This window comes from Eulemur rufifrons, chromosome 15 (genome assembly GCF_041146395.1).
Source record: "Eulemur rufifrons isolate Redbay chromosome 15, OSU_ERuf_1, whole genome shotgun sequence".
NCBI lineage: Eukaryota > Metazoa > Chordata > Mammalia > Primates > Lemuridae > Eulemur > Eulemur rufifrons.
The window spans coordinates 36,405,357-36,420,874 of NC_090997.1; the positions used below are offsets into that span (position 1 = coordinate 36,405,357).

The 15,518-nt window shown below is 33.7% G+C and overlaps 1 protein-coding gene across 5 annotated transcripts in view; it reads left to right on the plus strand.

Moving 5' to 3' along the window:
• Positions 1-15,518, plus strand: part of MYO6 (myosin VI) — a 137,027-nt gene that overhangs the window by 79,531 nt on the left and 41,978 nt on the right. For all 5 annotated transcript variants that reach the window (XM_069488911.1, XM_069488909.1, XM_069488912.1 and 2 more), the window contains exons 10-14: positions 2,546-2,626; positions 5,707-5,887; positions 11,040-11,184; positions 13,025-13,182; positions 15,114-15,205. In XM_069488911.1, the coding sequence (XP_069345012.1) occupies positions 2,546-2,626; positions 5,707-5,887; positions 11,040-11,184; positions 13,025-13,182; positions 15,114-15,205 (657 nt within the window). The remainder of the gene's footprint in view (positions 1-2,545; positions 2,627-5,706; positions 5,888-11,039; positions 11,185-13,024; positions 13,183-15,113; positions 15,206-15,518) is intronic.

The following is a 15,518-nucleotide window of genomic DNA, read 5'->3' on the forward strand; positions in this document are numbered from 1 at the left end:
TGCTGGAGATAGGGTTTGGGAGGTGTCCGTACTTCAGTGATAGTTAAAACAGTGGCAGTGAAGAGATTGTGGCATAATGCAGAGAAGCATGTGCCAGGATCCAAACTGGAGTTGATGGTGATGAGCAGATGAAGCGGTACCCAAGAAAGAAAACACAGTTGGAGTTGTGAGAGTAGTATAGGGAGCACTAAGAATCACAAGCCAAGGGTGTAGAGTTTCAAAAAATGGTGACTGGGGATGGTTAATATAATTTACAAATTCTCAACAAAAAAAAAAAATAGTGTCCCTGTATGGGTATAGGAATGTAGTTTATATGACGTTCACCAGGTGATTCAGTTAGTCCTCTTTGGGCAGAAATCTTCCATTTGAGAATCATGACATACGTATTTCTCATTGCTCTGTGTGTAAAGCATCTTAAAATGCTTTATAAATTCATCTGTTTATATACTTCTAAAATGTCCAACCTTCTCTAGAACCCTCCAAATTAATTGGAATTTGAAGTTAGTTGCCCATATTCATGAAAGTAGAAGAGGCATTTCTTTATTATGGTTTTAAGAAAGGGAATATAAATTACTATGAATCATATGAAATATAATGACGATGTTGGTTTGTCAAAAATTATTTGATGATAAAGGGATGCGACTATTCTGGTCTTAATCTAGCATTTCTTCGTGCCTGGAATCTTGGGAACATAGTATTTCTGAGTCTCGCAATGTACAGCCTTTCCAGGCACAATGGCAGGCATCCTGAAAGGGCAGCTACTGAAATTTATCAGGTCAGAGGGTTTCCTGCCTCTGGTGTGAACCAGGAGGCATGATTTCCTTTCTCACTGGAGAGTCCTACTGGTGGTAAAAGGGAGAATGGGGAACAGCATTACGTATGTCTGCTGTCTAATTGCATATTACTCTCATATGTATGCACACACACACTCCTATATCCCCCTCCCCAAGTGATTCCGCTTTAAAATGACTTGAAAGGATGTTGGTTAATTTCATCAGCTTTTTCAGTAGTTTACCTCTCCAGTTGACACTGATAGATCAGGTTGTAAAAACAAAGGAGTACCTTATACTAGGCTGAAAATTTCCAAAATTGTTTAATCTTTTGGTCACTACTCTATAGTAATTAGTATGTAAGCAATTATGTAGATATACCTGTTTGAAAACATTTTTATTAACTACACATGTATTTTAGAAAATGAACAGTTTAAAATGCTTGCATTATTTAAACTTTTCAAATATTTTTGCACATGTTTTATGAAAGCATTTGCTATAGTCTTGCAAAGATCCTTCGGTTTAAAGAAAGCTTGGATAGAATGAGAATGGATGGCAGGAATAGCTACAGTGTTCTAATTATATAAAAGTTGGAAGAAGCAAGTATCTTTTCTAGGTTTTAATATTAAGTCCAGCTGACCAAAAGCTAAATATTTGACAAAGCAGTGGGAATGGGGAGATAAAACACTTGGTAGCAAAGAAAATGTTTGTTTTGTCTTCGTATGTGTTAGCTCCTCTTATCCTACTAAGCAAAAGAGCTCTTTTTTGAAACAGTCAATTGAAAATGCTTACCAGCATTATCCCTTTTCCCTTCTCTTTTATTTTTTTCCCAAAGATTGTAGGGTAGAAGAAAAACTCTGCATATCATTATCCAGTTTTACTGTATTTTAGTATTTCATTATAATGGAGGGGGAATGATAGATGTATTGATTATCTCAAATATTAATTTATCCCTTAATATTCAAATTTACTATAAATTTTTTTTCAGTGTATCTATGATGTACTGTATTTAATTTTGGAATTCATGCTATGATGCAGTGGAATCATAGTGACCTGATCTCGAGTTTAAAAAATTTTCCATCCTGTTCTCTGTGTACTTCCTTCCTGACTTCCTCCTAATTGTGGGTACTGGATTCTCTCAGAGACTACTATATTAATTTCTTCTGCTTCCCTTCTGTGTTTTGAAAAGACTTAGCTTTTAGAAGGCTCTGGGAAGCAAAGTAAATCATTGAGATAAGAAAAGCTGAAATTATTTGATTCATAAAGTAAGTATTGTAATTTCTGTTTAGTCATTGTTAACTGTCAGTAAATGTGAAAGGCATGTTTTGAGGAAGTGATTCTAAAAATCAGAAATTAAGAAAATCAAGGATAATGTTTCTTAATTATTCAGAATTTAAAATATTCCTTGAAGTATTAAACCACAGTGTGGGTCCTTATTTGAGGCACTACATATTAAGTAGGAAGGTGAATTTTCATTATCTCCAACACTTATTTTATGGATTATCTTTTAAAAAAGATATTTGATACTGAGAAGATATAAAATTGTTGCCCTTTAAAAAATAGGAAATCTTTATGGTATTGATTTTTATTTTAATCATTTACTCTGCTTTCAGGAATTAGGATTTTTATTATTGTTTTAATTAAGAGATTAAACATTATTCAAGTTGTATTTAGAAATTCTTTATGTTTATCACTATTTGATAAGTAATGTTTTCTTCTGTATTATTTCTCTGTAGATCACATATGTTAATTATATTTTAAATTTTTTGTCGTAGTATTTAAACCGAGGCTGCACTAGATACTTTGCTAACAAAGAAACTGACAAACAGATTTTACAGAACCGCAAAAGTCCTGAGGTATAGTAGACTTTTTTTCTAAAAATCTTTAATGCAAAAAAAAAAAAATCATGCTGAGGGTATATTTTTTATTTTGAAGCCCAAAGATTTCTTGCCTTTGGGTTTGTATTTTAAGTACTCATTCAAGTCTCTCTCTCAGTACAATGCTTAATACCTTTGTTGGTGTCTGGTTTTTCTTAGTTGGGCCTCAATGTACTACTCTCCTCTCATTCTATTTCCAAGTATGAAGGTATTACATTGACTAAAAATTATTCTCTTCTAAGAGCATTTTTAAAACTTAGCTCATATTACTCACTTTGAATTAAGTATATATCTTTTATAATTTAATGTCTACTTCAAGGCTGAAGTAAGCTTTGATGTAGACAATAAATAAATTAAGCATTCTTGTGAAAGGATGTTTATATATTATTGTATTTCTCTTTAAAATATCATATTACTATCATATGAAAAGTTTTGTTTATTGATCCCACTAAATTATATTTCTAGGAGTAATTAGATATAATTATACCATTAAGTATTATTTTAAAAACATTAAATCCTTAATCCAAAATTTTATAACCATTATACATTTTAATGTGCAATGTTTAATAAGTTATATTAAGTTGTATTTATTCAAGATGCTTAAATTATGAAATACCAAATAAAGATTAATGATAGGGACTAGTTAATATTGCCTTTGTTAATTTTATTGAAAGATTTATACTGAGTATTTAATTGAACAAGGTTTTATTGTGGTCAGTTTTTAATGCTCCTACATGAAGAGCCAGATATTTTTGACTCCTCTTAAAATGGGTGAGATGAATTATGTCTTTAATATATTCATATAAAAGAACAGAAAGCAAATAAAATTTCCCATTATTTTGAATTCTGAGCAGGTGAGTCCACAGTTAATTTTTGTTTAATTTGACATTTTAAGTATTATTTTAGATATAGATTTCCAAATTATAAATCATAAAGTTTATGTTACAGTCCTGGTTGGAACTTTAAGAAGCAACATTAATATTTATGGTATCTTCCTTTGTCTTGCTGAGACTATATTTTTCTAAGATGTCAAAATATAAAAGTATTCTTTCCACTAAGATACTGGAGACATTTCCTAGTGGGACATTGCAGCTGTCCTAAAGGAGGAAAAAGAGAATATAAATTTGATCTTTTGGCATAGAAAAAACTGAGTAGAGAAGAAAGAAAACTGGACTTTACTCTCAAAGAGCAGTATGTACTCTCCAAAGAAGAAAATTGTACTCTTTCTGATTCTAGAGTCGGTATACTTTTTCAGGACTTACATTATTGAGAGAGTGTGTGTGTGTGTTTGTATAAGTGAACAATGGATTAATATGTTTAAATTACTTTTTATGTCTTCTTTATCAGGAGGATGAGGTGATCATTTTGACTAATTAAACACTTTACCTAATTACATTTGAGTATCTTTAAGCTGTGTATAATTTTTAGAAGAATGCAGTATTTTTAGTCTGCCATATAGCAAATATGTTCATTAACTTTTGATTATAAACAGTTTTTAAATGAAGCAAGCATTCAATTGCAAGACTAAAAATTCTGCAAAATGTGTGTTTTCTGTTAAATCTGGCTGCATGTGATTGTTTTCTTTGCTTCTTTTAAGAATAAAATTGAATTTCATTATCTAGAGATTTTCCAGAAATTTCATACACACATAATTGAACATTTTAAAGAATTTTGTGGAAGGACAATTACAACTTTAGCTGGAAAGCATTTGTTTACCGTGAGAAAAAAACATCTTCCAAAAGGCATCTTTATTGACCAATTAATTCTGATGCTATGTTACCTAATGTTTTAACTTCACTTCTTCATGCTCAAGTTCTGGAAAATTTCTAGTTAAATCTTTCTGTGTCCAGTAACTTTTATGTTTCTCCTTCTAATTTCTGCAGGCCTGATTTTCTTCTTCTTTTTTTCAGAGTTTGTTATAGGTTCTAACAAATGAATACTTTAGATGCAAGTTCTTCTTTTAGAAGAGAAAACAAATTTCATTTTTTTTGAAATGTTTTAAGTAAATGCATAAATTCTTAGAGTAAGCATAATGCTTACTAATACACTTTACCTCAAATATACTTATATAGGAAGGTTAAAAAAATAATTCTCAGGCCATGAAACCTGTCCACTATTTAATATTGGTGAAATTGATGATACTTAACCTAAAGAAGTATCATGCTAATTGTCAGATTAAATTTTTATTACAATTTTTACCTATTTTTTTCTTTCTTTATTTTTAATTGACAAAAATTATATATATTTATACAACACATTGGGGAACAATGTAATATCTTGATATATGTATATATTATGGAATAATTAAATCAAATTAATTAACATATTCATCACTACCTCAGTTTTTTTTTGTTTTGTTTTGTTTTTTTGAGACAGAGACTCACTCTGTTACCCGGGCTAGAGTGCCGTAGCATCAACCTAGCTCACAGCAACCTCAAACTCCTGGGCTCAAGCAATCCTCCTGCCTCAGCCTCTTGAGTAGCTGGGACTGTAGGCATGTGCCACCATGCCCTGCTAATTTTTTCTATTATAATTGCCCTGCTAATTTATTTTCTATTTTTTTAATAGAGACAGAGTCTGGCTCTTGCTCAGGCTGGTCTTGAACTTCTGACCTCAATTGATCCTCCCACCTTGGCCTCGCAAAGTGCTAGGATTATAAGTGTGAGCCACCACGCCCAGCCCCTCAGTTCTTTTTGATGTGTGTATATTAATTCTTTTCAACTACTGATATTTCCTCCTCATTTTATATCTTTATGTAATATCCTAGTATTATAATACTTTATAGTAAAAAATATAATTTAATTGAAAACATCTGATTTCATTCTTTTAATTGAAAATTTTATTGAGATAATTGTAGATTCACGTGTAGTAAGAAATAGTACAGAGAGATCCTATGAACACTTTACCCAATCATTCAGTTTTTGAATGTTAGAATGCTAAAGTTTTTCCACTGACACATTTTATTTTTGCATGTTATATAGTGCATTAATGGACCTGTTGTAGTGGTTTTAGTCTACTTAACGTAAAGATCAGTTAATTGATGTCTTTTTGTTTTGTAGTATCTTAAGGCAGGTTCCTTGAAAGATCCTCTGTTAGATGACCATGGAGATTTTATTAGAATGTGTACAGCCATGAAAAAAATTGGCTTGGATGATGAAGAAAAGCTTGATCTCTTCCGGGTGGTAGCTGGTGTCCTGCACCTTGGAAATATTGATTTTGAGGAAGCCGGCAGCACTTCAGGTTTTTTTTTTCTTTTTAAGGGGGATAAAATTAGATAGAATTTCTATTCTTTCTTTGTCATATGAAAATTAAATCTGTTTATGTGCAGGTTTGTTAAAATTTTTTAGAGATTTCTAGGACATGCTGTGCTACATGGTGAATCTCCCAAATGAAGGATGCTTCATTCTCAGTTATTAATGAGCTGTTTCAAACAAATCAGTGATAATGATGAGGAATAAACCTTTAATTTTTGAAGGATAAGTAACTGACTACCGGGTTCGTATTTAGTTCAATTTTCAAACTGATATTGTACTTTTTTTTTTTTTGCTTGAGACAGAGTCTCACTCTGTTGCCCAGGCTAGAGTGCCGTGGCGTCAACCCAGCTCACAGCAACCTCAAACTCCTGGGCTCAAGCAATCCTTCTGCTTCAGCCTCCTGAGTAGCTGGGACTACAGGCATGTGCCACCATGCCTGACTAATTTTTTCTATATATTTTTAGTTGTCCAGATAATTTCTTTCTATTTTTTTTTAGTAGAGATGGGGTCTCTCGCTCTTACTCAGGCTGGTCTCGAACTCCTGACCTCAAGTGATCCTCCCGCCTTGGCCTCCCAGAGTGTTAGGATTACAGGCGTGAGCCACCGAGCCCAGCCTGATATTGTACTTTTCTAATACGTGAACAGATTAATTCTCTGTCATCTATTAAAGTGTTTTTGAAATTTTTCTGATTCATGGATCTAAATTTAAATCAGTTAATTAGGGCAGTTTAATATGTAAAAGCCCATATCCTTTATTAATGAGAAATGAAAATAAATTAACATTTTTATTTTTATGCAAATGGAAAAGAATATTTAAATGCCTGATAGCAACTTTTCAGCTCTAGTGTTTCAATCTCTGCGTAACCAGTAAGACTTTGCATAATTCTAAATTTGATCCAGGAATATAAGGATTGGCAAGCTATGGCCCATGGGCTAAATTTGACTCACTGTCTGTTTTTGTAAGTACAATGTCATTGGAACACAGCCACACCCATTCATTTATGTATTGTCTATACCAGCTTTCATGCTACAGTGGCAGAATTGAGTGGTTGTGACAGACACTGTATGTCCTACAAAGCTTAAAATATTTACTCTTTGGCCCTTTAGAGAAAAAGATTGTCAGCTCCTGCATTCAGACATTATTTTAGAATTGTATACCAACGATAAGTTAAGAAAAACCTAAATCACATTTAATATGGCAGTCAACACCATGAGCTTCCTTGTCAGATCCCAGAGGCTCTCTGAGCATTTTCGAAGTGAAATAATCCAAGAGAAGGCCTTATAAGGTACAGTAGCTAGCAATAGTTTGCCTATAGGGAAGGGGCACAAAATGAAGGAAAACAAAGAACGTTAAAAAAAAGCGTCTTATGTGCAAGACCCTTCATATTCTGTATTTTATCATAAACATAACATAATCTAAACATCATAAATATAATGAAAGAGGGGATATTATCTCCGTTTTACCAGAAGTGGAACCGGCGTACAAGTTACGTGATATATGTGATTATTAATGAAGTTGGAGGTGTGAGAGCTGGTTCTACTCTTTTCTGACTAACTCAGGCTTGTGGTAATTGTCCCTTCTTGCCCCCAGGTCACTCAAATTTGTGATCTGTGAATGAGCAGACAAAAAAGTCTTAATGACTTTCAGATTTAATGTTCTGTGATGCTGTCAAAGCAATAACAAGAGATGCAGCACAGTGTAGTGGGTAGGACCACAGGCTCTTGGACCAGACTGCTTCACCCTGTACTGTTTGTGTGACCTTGGGCAAGGAACTTAACCCTTTCCTCACTGTAACCGGGGGCTAATAATAGTCCCTGCCTCATGTTGTGAGAAGTAAATAAGTTAAATATTAGTAAAATGATAGGAATATTTGTGCCTGGCATATAGTAATCATTATAAGTGCTTTCAATGAAAAAATAAAATTAAAATACAAATTCCAGTTTAAAATGAAAAAAATGCAAGTAAAATTAGATATGTTTTTAGTGTGCATAAAAATTTATTAGTTTTTTGGAGGGATCAGAAAATTTATTTTGAAAATATAATGATTGTTAGCATACATTTCATTTGTTCCCTAGCATTGTCATGCCAAGAGAGCATGTGGAAAATTCTAACACAAAGAGATTTTAAGTTTAAAATAATTAACATATGCTTTAGAAATGTTGCTAGAAGTGATAGGTGGCATTTTCACACCTCTTATTATTATCCTGCGGTAGAACATGGAGATGTATGCAGAATGTCCTAAATACTGCATGATCCAGTTGGTTGTTTCCAATTTTTGGCTATTATAAATAATGCTGCTAAGAATATTTTTGTTTAGATACATGTTTTTGTTTCCCTTGAGTATATACTGAGGAGTGAAATTGTTGAATCACATTGTAGCTCTGTTTAACCTTTGAGAAACTGTCAGACTGTCTTTCAAAGTAGCTATTCCATTTTACATTCTTATCAACAGAGTATGAGGGTTCCAGTTTCTCCACATTCTCACCAATAGTATATGTTTATCCCAGTCATAGTGAGTGTAAAGTGTTAGCTTATTGTGTTTTTTCTTTTCATTTTCCTGATGGCTCGTGATGTTGAATATCTTTTCATGTGCTTATTAGGTATTTGTATATCTTTTTTTTAAGAAATGTTTGTTCAAATCTTTTGCTTATTTAATCGGATTGTCTTTTATTACCGAGTTGTAAGGGTGTTTTTTTAATATATTCTAGGTACAAGTATCCTATTAGATATATAATTTACAAATCATTTTTCTCATTCTATGGGTTATATTTTTACTTGTTGTTAGTGTTCTTTGAAACACAAAAGTTTTTGATATCTATAAAGTCCAGTTTATTTATATTTTTCTTTAGTTGCTTGTGCTTTTGATGTTATATTAAAGAAATGAAGATTTACTCCAAGATCATGAAGATTTATACTTATGTTTTCCTCTAAAAGTTTAATAGCTTTAGCTCTTATATTTAGGTCTTTGATTTCATTTTGGATTAATTTTTGAATATAGGTGAGAATAGGGGTCCAACATCATTTTTGTGTGTGTGTAATTGTTCCAGTATCATTTGTTCAAAAAGCTATTCTTTCCTCAATGAATTGTCTTGATAACCAGTTACTATAAGATCTCATTTTTCATGTTTCTTCAGAGACTGGTCTGAAGTTTGTGAATTTGTCATGATAAAATCCTCATTACGATTTTCACACATTCATTGTAGTTTTGAAGTTAGATAATCCTGGAATAAATCATTTATAAACATTAATCTTTGAAAATATTCATAAAATGTTTATTATTTTTAATATTATACTATACTAAATAAAGATAAAGAATGGTAACTTTTTATATGGTGATTACTATGTACCAGGCACTATTCTAAGCACTTCACATATATTACTTTATTATTCTTCATAACCATCATATAAAGTAGGTACAATTATTATGTAAATTTTATGGATGAGGAAAGTGAGCACAGAGTCAATAAGTAACTTGTTCAGAGTTGTAGTTGTGGAGCCAGATCAGCCTAGAGACTAGAGCACTGTCTTTCTATATAATACTTTAAAAACAGCCTCTATAGGGATAAATCTATAGACATGATGTATTTGTTGAGCACCTCTAATCTGAAAATTTGAAACCCGAAATGCTCCAGAATTTGAAACTTTCTGAGCACCAACATGACACCACAAGTGGAAAATTCCACATCTGACCTCACGTGACAGGTCACAGTCAAAACACAGGTGCACAACACAGTTTATTTAGCATTCCCAAGGGAAAAATTACCTTCCCAGTCCCCTTCAGCTGAGATGTATCTTTTCCTCACACCCCCAGATTCCCCCAAGCAAATACAAAAGGTAACAAAATGGCACGTGCACAGGCCGGATGTGTCAATGGCAGGTTCCTCACAGTGCTCCACATGCTGCCAAGACCTGCGTGCATCACTCATTGTGCGTTTTTGCTTATTCTCTGCTCTGTGGTGTAAAGATATTGTTGTAAATGTCAAGGAGGCCTGCAGATACCCCTTGGGTAACAGTGATAAGAAAAAGGAAGCATTTTTGTTTATCTGTAGCACAGAAAGTCAAGCTGTTGGAGAAACTGGACAGCAGTATAAGTGTGTATAAGGTGTGTATGAACATAAATGAATTTCATGTTTAGACTTGGGTCCCCTCCCATGATATCTCATTATGTATATGCAGGTGTTCCAAAATCTGAAAAAAATCCAAAGTCTGAAATACTTTTGGTCCCAATCATTTAAGATAAGGAATATTTAAACTGTACAGGTAATAGCAATTGCCTCTTCACCCTCTCCTTCCATACCCAAGCAACATGAACACATGCATATGTACACATATACACGTGTACATTGACATCTATATCCGAATTGGCCTGCTAAAGTGCCTTACAACATTAGCACTAAAATTACTGCTTAAAGTTTCCTGGAGTCATATGAATTTTAATGATAAGGCACTATATTTCTCTAGAGATTTAATATTATAAAGGATTATAACCCATCATTAATGTGTTTTACTTACAAAGGCATAGAAAATGAAACAGTAGCAGTTTAATATTGATGAGCTGAAAGGATTATGCTGTGGACTGCCCAGAGTGAGTGAGAGTCTTCTGTTGACCTTAGCAGTATGGGTGTCTGTCAAGGATGGTAAAAATGTAAGGTAGATTTAAGAGTTACAAATAAGGCCGGGCGTGGTGGCTCACGCCTGTAATCCTAGCACTCTGAGAGGCCGAGGTGGGCGGATCGTTTGAGCTCAGGAGTTCGAGACCAGCCTGAGCAAGAGCGAGACCCCATCTCTACTAAAAATAGAAAGAAATTATATGGACAGCTAAATATATATATAGAAAAAATTAGCCGGGCATGGTGGTGCATGCCTGTAGTCCCAGCTACTCGGGAGGCTGAGACAGGAGGATCGCTTGAGCTCAGGAGTTTGAGGTTGCTGTGAGCTAGGCTGACGCCACGGCACTCACTCTAGCCTGGGCAACAGAGAGAGACTCTGTCTCAAAAAAAAAAAAAAAAAAGAGTTACAAATAAGACTTGTCTATTCCATAGTTTTATATAAGTGAAGTATAATTCAAAGAAATGGGTCTTGAAAATCTGGTTTACATAACGTTCATTAATTTCAAATTAAAATATATTTTCATTAGGTGGTTGTAATCTGAAGAATAAATCTGCTCAGTCTTTGGAATATTGTGCTGAGTTGTTGGGTTTGGACCAAGATGATCTTCGAGTAAGTTTAACCACACGAGTCATGCTGACAACAGCAGGGGGCACCAAAGGAACAGTTATAAAGTAAGTTCCTTAACTCATTGCTCTGCAAAAATTCTGCCTTGCAGTTTGTCAAGGAAAAATCTTTTTTTTTTTGAGAACACTAAGATTTAAAGTTAATCTTTATGTGTAATTCATTCTTTTCATTATAATGTTCTAAAACCTGTGCTTGATAGATCAAAATTCTTGCATCTTACTGTAGTAATCCACCATATAAATAGGGTTTAGCATAGCTCTTAGAATTTTTCCTTACAGATATTCTAGATGGCACAAATTTGGAATTTATAAGGTGAGAGAGAGATTTAACTTTTGTACAGCTATGAAAATAGGAGCTGTTAATGTAAATCAATATCTGACTGTTTTAGGCCACAGATCATTTTACTTTAAAGTGATTTTCCATGCAAATGGTGTATACTAAAACTTTTATTAAACAGAACTCACTTAAGCAAAATACTCAGCAAATAAAACTTCCATTATCTTTAGGATTCTTGAGTTAAAAGAATCTTGCACACGACAAGAAAATTAGGCCCTAGCCAAGATTTTTAAAATTGGTAGCTAAGAACTTCTAGATTGTACCTGGGTATATGTATACTTTTGGCTTAATATCCTGTATTTTATGTATTTCTGGTTTTGGTACTATAGAATAAAATTGATATTCAGGCTTTTCATTCTGAGGCACTGAAAGATCTTCATTTGTGGGGGGAAAAGAGTCAGATCCTCTATACCTTGCTAAATAAGATAGCCAGTGAGCTCTAGTGACATGTATCAGAAAAATTTTCAACAAATTAAAGCGAAGATTTTTTTGAAAAGCTTTTAGCCACTCAGAAAATTGGCTACCTCTTACACTTTTGGAAACATTAGCAAGATATGCTTAACCAGATTCTTTGCTAATTCAAAATTATTCTTATTACAAAGAAAAACTCTGGAAGGCGTTTGTAGAGCAGTGTCCTATCATTGCTTGGTTCCTTAGAGATATGTCTGGTGCCCAAGGGAAGGTCCATAAAGGTACAGGTGGGTGGTCCTCAGATATTGTTTTCTCCATTTCCCTATTTCTGCTTTGTTGCAAAGTGTTTGTTTTATGCATTCAATGGACAGGGTGCCTGCATAAAATTCACTTCAAGAAAGGATTCCATTATAGGAAATAAAAGTTGGAAATGCACTATTTAGGGGGAATTCAAGTATCAGGCTGACCTGAATGGCTTTCAAAGCTACTTCCAAATTTGATTTTTTTTTTTTTTTTAGGGGGGTGCTTTCACAGTGCTCCATGCTTATCTTTGTGGTAGCATTTAGCATGGTGTTTAGAAATTCTCTTTTATGCCAGTCTCTCTTCATCAGAGTGTAATTTTCTTGAGTACAGTGGCTATGTATCTACCTGCAACATCTACTACTGTTACACTATGCAGTTATTTATATTAAAAAGTAGAGTTGGGTAGTTCAAATTTTAAGATGTAAACATTTTTTCCTAAACAATCTAAAGAAGTTACCAAACTTTAAAGTTATTCTGAATTAAACAAAGCTGCTTTTGGATTTAAATAAAATAAAAAAGATTATTATTCCCCTGAGTGATTTTTATATATTCAGCATATAAAGTGAAGCATAAATTAAGGTTAAAATGATTGTTTAATCCTAAAGTTCTTTTACCTAATAATAGATTTTCTATCTAATTTTAGTTAACTCCTTTAGTTCTTCTCTGGTAGTTTTCTACTTAGCTGCGTTTATATGTGTCTGTTCACACATGACCCTGGGTAGCTATTTTTTTTTCTTTTTCACAGTGAATGTGTGCAGGTATACTTTGACCTTGGGGTCTGGCGTTATTTTTACAGCATACTATCATAGTTTTTATTGGCATAATCTTCTCTTACAGGGTACCTCTGAAAGTGGAGCAAGCAAACAATGCTCGTGATGCCTTGGCAAAGACAGTCTACAGCCATCTTTTTGATCATGTGGTAAACAGAGTAAATCAGTGTTTTCCTTTTGAAACATCATCCTACTTTATTGGAGTCCTAGATATTGCTGGTTTTGGTAAGTATAGTTTCCTTTGTGAGTTTATATTAGTTTGATGTTTTTTCACGCATATTAAATTAAAAAAAACCCTTTTCACCCTGTAATACCTTTCACTTGTTGTATTGTCAATTGCATGTCCATACCTGCATTTCATAATATGACTTAAATAGGAAGCCAATGCTTTAAAAACACAAAGGAAGGACTCATGGGGGTTAGTCTTAGTCACGCTAATGCTAAAATTTAAACATGTTGATTGAAAGTATTATGGTTAAGGGTATCACTATACTCTTAAATGGGTTCACCTAAATACAGGTAAGCTCTTGAGTGCTACCAATAAAGATAATAAGGTTGCCAGGTATGGTGGCCCACACCTGTAATTCTAGTTACTCAGAAGGTTGAGGTGGGATGATTGCTTAAGCCCAGGAGTTTTAGGCTGCAGTGAACTATGATCATACCACTGCACTCCAGCCTGGGTGGCAGAGTGAGACCTGGTCTCTTAAAAAAAGATGATAAGGTCAATAACTAAATAAAGATAATAAATAAGGATAATAAAGTCACTAAAACCATCGACTGACATGTAGAGCTGGATATAGATTGACCTAACCCATAGGCCAAACTTCATGACTGTGTAAAAATTCTTCGCTAGTGTTGTCAGCAAATAGCTATTTTCAATTAATTTTCCATCAAATGAATAAGATATCAAGGTAAGTAATTGAGAACAACTGTAGGGGTGTTCAACCAGAAATGAAATGGGTCACCAGCATCTTAATGTTGCTTTGTTCTGAATGGACTGTGTTGTAAAAATCTTGAAGTAAATTCAATGGATTTTGTATCGGGCTTTATCGATGTGTGCGTTCTTTCTGGCTGTGAAGAAGTGGTATCTTCCTCCTTCCTGGTTTGTTTGCCTTTCCCAAGGGAAGGTATGAGTGTTTATGTTTTGGGGGGGACAGAGTTTTTCTTTTGATGTGATATATATTTTATTTTATTTTATTTTATTTTTATTTTTTATTTATTTATTTTTTTTAAGACAGAGTGTCGCTTTGTTGCCCTGGCTAGAGTGAGTGCCGTGGCGTCAGCCTAGCTCACAGCAACCTCAAACACCTGGGCTCAAGCAATCCTACTGCCTCAGCCTCCCGAGTAGCTGGGACTACAGGCATGTGCCACCATGCCCGGCTAATTTTTTCTATATATATTTTAGTTGTCCAGATAATTTCTTTCTATTTTTAGTAGAGACGGGGTCTCGCTCTTGCTCAGGCTGGTCTCGAACTCCTGACCTTGAGCGATCCACCCGCCTCGGCCTCCCAGAGTGCTAGGATTACAGGCGTGAGCCACCGCGCCCGGCCGATGTGATATATATTTTAAAATTTGTAATAAATCATTACCTTTGGTTCAAAGATAGAGAAACACTCATCACTAACTTAAGATTTTACAGTCTATACTAGTTTTAGCATAACATACATATATACAGAACCATAAAATTTTAGAGCTATATAGATCTTATATAGCATGTAATATAATCTCTTGATTTTAGAAATGAATTAGTATCCATAGCAGTTTTGAAAACTGTAATTTTACAGATGATGTGGAAAAAAGTTTTCTAAAGCACTTGCATTGTAAGTCATCTTTGTGCCTTAATTTAGATTGCTTTAATACCTGTGCTTTAAAAGGTTATTATAAGTAGCTTACATTTTATAGCTTTTGCTATATAACATTTATCTCATCTGACAAACACCTTTTTTGTCAATTGAAGCAGGATATTCTTAATACTTAATTTTAATACCCCTCAAATTTTATGTCTTGAAATAAGAGCATTTGGGAAGCATAGAACAATTATATGCTCTTTAACCTAATTTAAAAAATAATATATTAATATAATAACATTTTATTGTATGATAAAGTTATATGAAGTTGATCTGATGATGACTCTTGGTTCTGGTTTATATTTTCAGAGTACTTTGAACATAACAGTTTTGAACAATTTTGCATCAACTATTGCAATGAAAAACTTCAACAATTTTTTAACGAAAGAATTCTGAAGGAGGTAATTGTCATTATACTTTAAACTTAAGATCTGTATTAGGCTATTTTAAATTTCCAGGAGGAGAGACATGCTGCAGTTACCCTGATTGATGGGTTTTGATGGGGTATAAGGGATGGTGGCCCGGGGAACTTGGGAAGCCCAGAAGAGGCCCCTGGGCACATCAGAAGTGTTAATGGTTCAGCTGAAGCTTAAGACCTGATAAAAATGATAATAGGTGCCTCCTCATAAGTGAACATCTATTGTTTCTTACTGGTGGTTTTTACTAGACTAGAAGTTCTCTTTGTTTCTTTTTCTAATTCTGTTGTCTCTACTT